We start from the raw sequence: 8,039 nt of genomic DNA, 5'->3' as shown, positions 1-8,039 counted from the left end.
CGCTGGGAGAAGGGCCCCGCTGGTCTCCACGGCTGGATACGCACCAGGAACTGCCACGGGGAGCAAACACAGCCTGGAGGAGAGGAGGGCATCGCCCAGATCCTCAATCCCATCCCTAAACCTTGGAAATCACTCCAGGGGGTGCCACCAGGGGTGCCATCAGGACATGCTGGAGCTGTGAAGTCCCACGAGTGGGACCCACCTCAGACAAACCTGACATTTCTTTCCCTGGATTTGAATCCCATCCAAAGGAGGGGACACAGCAGAGTCAAAAGGCTTTGCATCCCAGGGAGCATCACAGCTTCCTGGCCTGGTTTATCCCGTGTCTTAGAGGCCCCTACGCTGCGTGTGATTAGAAGATAATTAGCACTTCTTAATAATTAATTCCTTCAGCGCAGGCCAAAGGCTCCTCACCTACTCTCCTCCTAATCCGGTTTAGTACCAGTTGAGTTGCTACTTGTCGGAGTGGAGCGAGAGGAAATGCATTTTTCCCTTCCCCTGGGATGTTTCCAAGCTGTCTGACCCCTCTGGCCCTGACGAGCTGCTGCCAGACGAGGGGACGTGGCCAGTGCTCTCAGGAGAGAGCTCCTTGCACCGAGAGATGGATGGCAGAGACAGGCCCGGCCCAGGATTATCCACAGCTTGGGACACTCAGTGGCAGTGGCCGATTCCTGCAGTCAGACCATCTGTATCTGTCTCCCAGTTGGAAAAATAAAGAGCTGGGGGTTTTTTTTTCTGGCCAGAGCAAAATAACGTGTGGGGAGGGGTCACAGCAGAGGGGCTTGCGGTGGGATGGGGTGGAACAGCATCGGCTCCAGTGAGAGTCACCCTGCAGAGGGACTTGGACAACGTTTCCAGACATGGATCTGTGCCACTTGCCCAGCTTTGGCTGGAGGGCTGGCCTGGTCAGGAGAACTGGGAGGAACCGGGTCAGTCAGGATGCTGGGCAGGCTGGAAAATGTGTCACCAACGCACTATGGGACCCAGGCCATGGGGGGAAGGGGGGGAAGAACCCCCAGATCTGGAGCCCCACCAGTCACCTCTGAGGACCATCTGGTCCAAAGGGTCTATTTTAGAGCTTGGGGAGGGCATGAAGGTGTCTTGTATGACCAGAGAGGCTGCATGTCCTGCTCAGCTTTGCTCTCCCGAGGGTATTACCCCATCCCACGGCTCTCTGCGGGACTGGGGGCTCCAGGAGAGCAAAGCTCTGTGGGCAGAGGGTCTCTGGTGCCAGGGGCTTGGCTTTGCTGTGCCAGTTACAGCCGGGGACGGGCAGCACCTGCCAGGCTGTGCCTTGAGCTCAGCCCCGAGCTCAGCCCCGAGCTCAGCCCAGTGTCTGCAGTGCCTCGGCCTCATCCTGGCCCCAAAACCATCTGGGCTGGGCCAAGATCAACACCCACCTGGCAGGCGCCGTGCGCTGAGGTCACTGCTTGGGGAAAGAGGCCGACTTGGCGCCCGCTGCCTCCTTCTCCCCCGCGCCGGCAGCGGCAGCAGGGAACGGCCACGTCGCTCTCCCAGACAGGCAGGAACAGCCCAGCTCTCCCCCCTGTCCTGTGCCACTGAGGGCAGAGGGTGGTCAGCAGGAACCCACCTGGTGGGTTGGCCGAGGGCTCACCCCCAGAGTTTGTATTTGCACCCTTCCCTTTGCGGACGAGCCTGGCACACCGTGCTGGGGGCTCGGCTCAGCTCAGCTCCTCCACAGCCCTCAGGGTGCTGGTGGCCGAGACTCCCGAGGGTTTGGTTTTCCCAAAGGGGTTCAGTGCCGGGAGAGGGGGCTCGGTGCTGGTGGCTGGGGCTCCACTGAGCAGGGGGTGTCAGGGAGAGCCCCTCGCCTGAGAGCTGATGGTTTTCAGGAGCAGCCCTGGCTCTCCTCGACTCTCAGCTGCGGGGAGAGGGATCCTGGCCAAAACGAAGGGCCGTTTCCCGGCCTCCAACCCAACGGTCCCCCCCCAGCTCTTGCAAGGAGCAGACAGAGCTTTTCTGGGGTTCCCTCCATGTGGTTGGTCAACCCCAGCCCCCTCCAGCCCCCTCCCCACCTCCACTGTCTCCCAGCACTGTGAAGGGGGTCCCTTTGTGGGCGCCCCTCGCTGCAGCTCTCGGAGCTCTTTGCTGCTCCCTCTCCTGCAGCCCTGAAAAGTCAGGCGAGTTCAAGCTGCAAAATAATTTATTAAAACCAGATGTGCTCGCTCAGAGCTGCCATGAGGAATTTCAGGGCGCTCCAGCGCCGGGAGGGCCAGCGCCGAGATCCTGCCCTTCCGCCGCGGGGGCGAGACGGGGCCGGGGGCTGCCCGGGGAGCAGCTCTGCCCTCCCAGCCCGCTGCCTCTCCTTCCTGCCCGGCCTCCCCTGGGCTCCTGGAAAGGGGCAGTGAGGAATTCCAGCCATTTACGAGAAATTTTGCCTTTTAGAAAAACACTTTCTCTGCATGACTCAAGAGCAAATTAGCAGAGCGGGAAGGGAAGGCAGCTGGAGAGCGGCGGGGGGACAGCACATCCCGAACGGCATCTTCCTCCTGCTGGAAGCTGGGATGGGACCAGGGAGCAGAGATCTCACCGTGTTCCCTGGCCCTTTCCAGCAGGAGCAGAGTGGTGCTTCATTTCCAGCTCTGCCACTGCCTTACCTCATAGCCATGGGCACGTCCCCTTCCACCTCCATCCCTCACCAGTTCCTTCAGCCCGGAGGGGTTTTGGCACCAAGCCCAGCTGCTCTCCGGGGTTTGGGTGGGAGCGGGTGGATTTTTAGGATTAGTGGGAGCTGGGATGAGCCAGTGCTGAACAAAGCAGGTTTTGAGCCCTGATCCTGGTGCAGAGCTGGGCCAGGCCAAGCGGCCGCTGTCCCACAGCCCCCAGCCAGCAGCACCCGCTCGTGCCTCCCACACAGCAGAGCCCTCGGTCAAGAGAGGACAGGGCTGAGCACAGCTCTGGGTTTATTCTTCCTGTGAATTCAAACCAGAGCCAAGCACCTTCCAACCTTGCTGCTGGAGCTCCCCGGGGCTGCCCAGGTGGGGATGGGAGGTCTGGACTGCACGTGAGGCCGAATCTTGCTGTCTTCACCCTACTGCTCCCCAAAGCATCCCTGCATTTTTAGCTCCCTTCTTGCATTTTTAGTTCCATCCCTATGTTTTTAACTCCATGAGGAAGGACCATGACACCCACCTGTCCCATCCCTGCAGCCCAAGCAACACAGGATGGATGTGAGAGCACGGGCAGCACCCTCCGGCAGCTTCTCCCGGCTCCACACCCTCACACAGCCGCTCCAAGGATCGGGAGAGTGGCTGAGCCCCGCTCCCAGCACAGACAATACAGCCCTTGTGGCCCAGAGCCCGTCCCCAGGGCGTGAAGGTGGCGAGGGGAGGCCGAGCTGCCCCGTGTTTGCTTGGCCTCTCCTCCCCACCCAGGGTGATCCATGGCCAGGGTGCCCCCCAGGGCAGGGAGGAGCAGAGACCACGGGCACAGCCACGGGAAATCAGTGCCTCTCCGTGCAAAGATTCATCTGCATTCGGTAGGAAAGGCAGCTCTGGGCTGGGAGGGAGTCAGGGCTGTGCTGGGTCCTGCTCCCACTTACTCCAAAGTCTTCTCTCGTCTTCTCTCCCCGTCCCCTGCTGGGAAGGTTGAAGTCAGAGGCTGCTTGAGCCAAGCTCGTGTAGCACCCAGAAAACAACATCCTCCAGCAGCAAACCCCAGGGAGACACTGGCAGCAGTAGCAAACCTCAGGTTGAGGGTTTGCCAGGTCACAAAATAAACTGGGACTGGCCCATCTGGCAGGGGGAAGCTCATTTACGGTGCAAATCCCAGCCGTGAACATCGGAGGCAAAGCATCCAGCCAGGAAAAGGCAGCCCCTGGGCGAGTCTTGCTCCTGCTGGGGTCCACCTGAGCGTGTCCCTGCTCTGGGCACACCCCACACACGTGTGGGCACCCGGCCTGACCGCCACGGGACGCTGCCGAAACCTCCCCCAGCCCAGTTCTGCGTCGCATCGTCACAACTGGCACAGGGGGCTGAAAAATGATCGACTGCAGCAGCAGGGAGGGGGCTGAGCTCGCTCGGTGTTGGGTTTCACTGGCACTCAAGAGTCTGACTTCAGGCAGGGCGAGGGTGACATCAGGTTTGCAGAGAAGCTCCTCACTGGAGGGACCAGCTCTGGGGCAGGTACAGCCTGGGGGATGCTGAGGGATCCCCTGCACAGCAGCCCCACAGGCCTGCAGAGGAGCTGGGTGTGCAAACTGCTCCGCTGCTCCCCCTGACCAGCCCAGATACGAGCAGACTCAACATCTTCAGCTGCCAAGGTCCTTTTTCATTTTCTATTGTGTGTTTTTGTAAAGCTGACAAGGCTCAGCCCCGAGAAATTCAGGGCCAAGTTTCATCACTGCTCTGCGTGGTTACTGTGGGTGACTGAGGGGAGACTTGGGTGCCTGGGGGCTGGGGAGTGGCCACGGGGTTGTGACCCACAGGATTCCATCACCAAACACAAAAAAGGCCTTTTCTGTGTGCTCAACATATATGGCTTCCAAAGGCAGCTGCTGCCTTACAGAAAACCCACCTCAGATTTCAATCCTGATGTTCCAGGACAAGATCAAGGCCAGGACTTAACCGGTAATTGGTAATTTTCAGCGATTCCCCCTCTGATGCAGAGATCTCACCGCTCTGAGCTGTTGGATTCACCTTTCCTCCATCCTCCTCATCCTGTCCCACGTCACCTCCTCGCAGCCACTGCAAGAGAGCTCGTGCCAACACCAAGAGCAGCAAAACAGTAAAAGCCGAGCAAATCAGTTTCTTAAAACTTATTTTAATATCCATGTCTCATCTGTTGGGTAGAGCCAAAACAGTCTGGCCTGGTTTAAGTTACAAATTCTTCATACATTTTAAGTAAATGAACAGTGTGGCAATAGGGTCTGTTATTGGAAGTGAAACCCATATTAACAAGGGAGGTGTGGCAGCCAGAATTCTACCAAGGGTTCTTCACTGCGCTGTCCCCGGGCCCCTGGATGGTGTCACACAGCAGGATCAACGCCTCTTGACACAAAAACTAATCACACCCACAGAGATGCACACGCTGGATGGCCAAGAAACAACGGGACCAGGATAGCAAAAAACCCTCCTAGAATTCTCCCCGATGTGGACAGACACCAAATCATCAGTTTCAGCAAATGGGATGAAGCACCAACCCTGATTTCTCCCGACAGAGGCTGAATAAACATGTCCAAGCTGCTTGCTGAACAAGTAACTCCTGGCTTAGAGCAGCAGGGATGGAAAGGGCTAAGAAAGGATGGCTGAAGATTTAAAGATGCAGTATTTCTGTTCTTCTGTTTAAACACTACAGTTTAGAGACCACCTTAACGCAGCTGTCAGGGAATAAATCCACTTAAAAGCCCAAGAGTCACTAAAAAAGTAGTAAGAAAAACCAAAGTGGCAGAGTTCTCCTCCACTTCCCTGGCCTGTTGTTTAATTCCAACAGGCTGCTCCATGTCCCAGTTCCTGATCAGGTTTAAGCCCAGCACCTGCAGCTGTTGGCAGACAAGTGGCAGTCCTCTCTCAAAGTCTGTGACAGAGAATAGCACTTGCCAGGAGATGCCACTGGGGTACAGAGCCCCCCAAACAGCCAGAGCTGTGGGTGCAACCCCAGAGGTGCCCCCCTAGAGGCTCCCCCACCCCAGGGTGGTCTGGGGGTTGGGAGGTCACACAGTGGGGGTTTGGTTTTTAACCTGAATCGCAGCAGTTCAGCGCTCAGCTCCCCCCGCCCCCGAGGCAAACCCTGCTCCCCAACACTGCATCTTTAAATATCCCTGGCCAAGAGCTCCTGCCACATGCCAGGAGCACTCCAACCTGGCTGCCACATGTTCAAGTGCTGCGCTTGTTGTGTTTTCGGTTTTCCTTCGGCGCGGGGTGGGGGAAGAGGGAGCAGAGTTGGGGACGGGAGGCTCCCGTTTCACTCACAGCAGGCAGATCCAGCTGAAGGTACCAGACCCCTCCAGGCAGATTTACAGGAGGGAGAGAAAAATAATAATTAGGGTGTTTGCTCCCTTCAAGAGCGTTATCTCTTTCCTTCCCATCTGGAATCGGAGGCAGCAGCGGCAGCAGGAGCGGCGAGTCAGCGAGTTGGAAAAGGAAAGTGTTAAGGGAGAGAGGAAGCTCGGCTGCCAAGTCACCAACAGAGAGGGGCAGACAAACCTTTCAGCCTGGGAATGTTCTAACATGAAGCAGGTCAGCACAGATCACACCTGTGACACCTGAGTGCTCCCATCCCTTCCTGCCCGTCAGCCCCGATCAGGCTCAGAACAGGGGGAGCAGGCCGGGGTGTGTCCGCCAACAGAAATAAATTAACCAGGAGCAACCGTTGTGATGAGAGCCATGAGGAGGCAGCTGAAACCTTGTGGCAGCCCGAGCTGTGATCCACTCCCACCACAGATCCACGCAGGCCTGTTCTCCCGGGGCTTCACTGTCCTCCTGGGAAGGTGAATTATTCCTAAGAGGCCGCCCCAAGGGAGCAGGGAGCTGCACCGGCTGCAGAAGGGCCACTGCCACCAACCTGCTAATACGGGTTTCACTTGGAGACCAGAAAACTGTTTTCTTCCAAAAAATTGTTATTTTTAAAAAATTGAAATTAATTAGGGGTAAAACACTAACTCTAGTGCCATGAACAGGCAGGATCAACTTTTTTCCCCTCCAAAGGGCAAAGAGTCATATACCATCCCCAGCTGAACCTTGGTGCTTCGAGCTTTTCAGGAGATGTTACCTAAACTTTATTAAAAGAAAAAGAACAATGTTTAAATATCAACACTGGACTAGCCCAGTCTTTTTTTTCCAAAGTCCACATTCTTCATATGAAGCACACACGGCGTCCTGGATTCCCCAAGGCTGCATGTTCAGAAGTTCACAGTACATGGAACCATGTCTTTTTGTATTTTTATTTGTTTTTTTTTTCTTGAGTTTCCTCTCCTTGCTCAGAGCAGCCACCCCTTTTCGTGGTCACTGACTGGATAAACCTCAAGCCATCTCCTATCCACGTGGCTTGGCCTAGATGCCCAAAGGTTTTCTTGATGAGAGTTGATGTTGTCATGCTCTATGGATGGAAAAAAGCAAGAGAAAAAAAAAGCACCTGGTACAGGTTTCTTGAGACCCTTGCGGATTCCTCTGTTCCAAAGCTGTTTCTGAAAGTCTTTTTTGTTTTTGTGTTTTTTTTTTGTTGTTGTTGTTGTTGTTTTTTGCCGGTTTCTCGAGCAGTTTTTTTGGCCTATTACTCTGTCTCAGTTTGAAGAGCTGTTATTGGATGATCCAGAGGTTGATGCAACGGCAGCTCCAGCTGGGCTGCTCGTGGAGACGGATTTGCGGATGTGAGGCAGCAAGTAGGGATCACAGGCCAGCTGCTGGACATCTATCCGATCCTCCTTCCGGTAGGCCAGGCACCGCCTGATGAACGCCTGCAGCACCCCAGGGCAAGGCAAGGATTAACATTTTGGGACACAAACAGGAAGCTCTGGACTCTTAGGGAGCAGGGCCACAGTGTGACACCCCAGTGCCCAAATTCCTCCCCCAGACACGGCCCAGCTCCTGCACCGAAGCTCGTCCTCCAGAGGCCACGGGGGTTCAACCCTCAGCCCGAAAATACAGCAGTCATGGAATGGTTTGGGTTGGAAGGACCTTAAAGCCCATCCAGTGCCACCCCCTGCCATGGGCAGGGACACCTTCCACTAGCCCAGGGTGCTCCAAACCCCGTCCAACCTGGCCTTGGACACTTGCAGGGATGGGGCGTGCAAAGCCACTGATCCCTGTGCAAGAGGTGAGCCCTTAACACAGAATGCCTGCTGATTTTAGGGAAATCAAGAGGATGGAACTGCCTGTCCCAATCACTGAGTGACCCACAGGCAGATTTACCTTTGCTTCTGGTGTGACTACTGGCTTTGGAGGGAACTGCACCTCGGTAGCTTTCAGGATTGTGTTCTCCTGCAGAATATCCTGTTGTGACTGGTTGTGACCGAAGGGCTACCAAAATAAAATAAAACAGTTGTTAAAGGTTGGTGACAGGCCTTAAAAGCCCCATAACAC

General features: G+C 56.0%; 1 protein-coding gene across 4 annotated transcripts in view; it reads right to left on the bottom strand.

The window, feature by feature from the left end:
* Positions 1-4,766: 4,766 nt before the first annotated feature.
* The window catches only part of TLK2 (tousled like kinase 2), a 41,902-nt gene continuing 38,629 nt past the window's right edge, over positions 4,767-8,039 (bottom strand). For all 4 annotated transcript variants that reach the window (XM_027902023.1, XM_027902024.1, XM_027902025.1 and 1 more), the window contains 2 exons: positions 7,869-7,976; positions 4,767-7,414 (listed from right to left, as the gene is read on the bottom strand). In XM_027902023.1, coding sequence (XP_027757824.1) covers positions 7,241-7,414; positions 7,869-7,976 — 282 coding nt within the window. In that variant the 3' untranslated portion in view covers positions 4,767-7,240. The remainder of the gene's footprint in view (positions 7,415-7,868; positions 7,977-8,039) is intronic.

The sequence above is a fragment of the Empidonax traillii genome, unplaced genomic scaffold, assembly GCF_003031625.1.
Source record: "Empidonax traillii isolate 1590-97213 ecotype Southwest subspecies unplaced genomic scaffold, ASM303162v1 scaffold832:size729604, whole genome shotgun sequence".
Classification (NCBI taxonomy): domain Eukaryota; kingdom Metazoa; phylum Chordata; class Aves; order Passeriformes; family Tyrannidae; genus Empidonax; species Empidonax traillii.
Note: the sequence above shows the minus strand (reverse complement) of the source record. Positions and strands in the feature narration are given on the sequence as shown.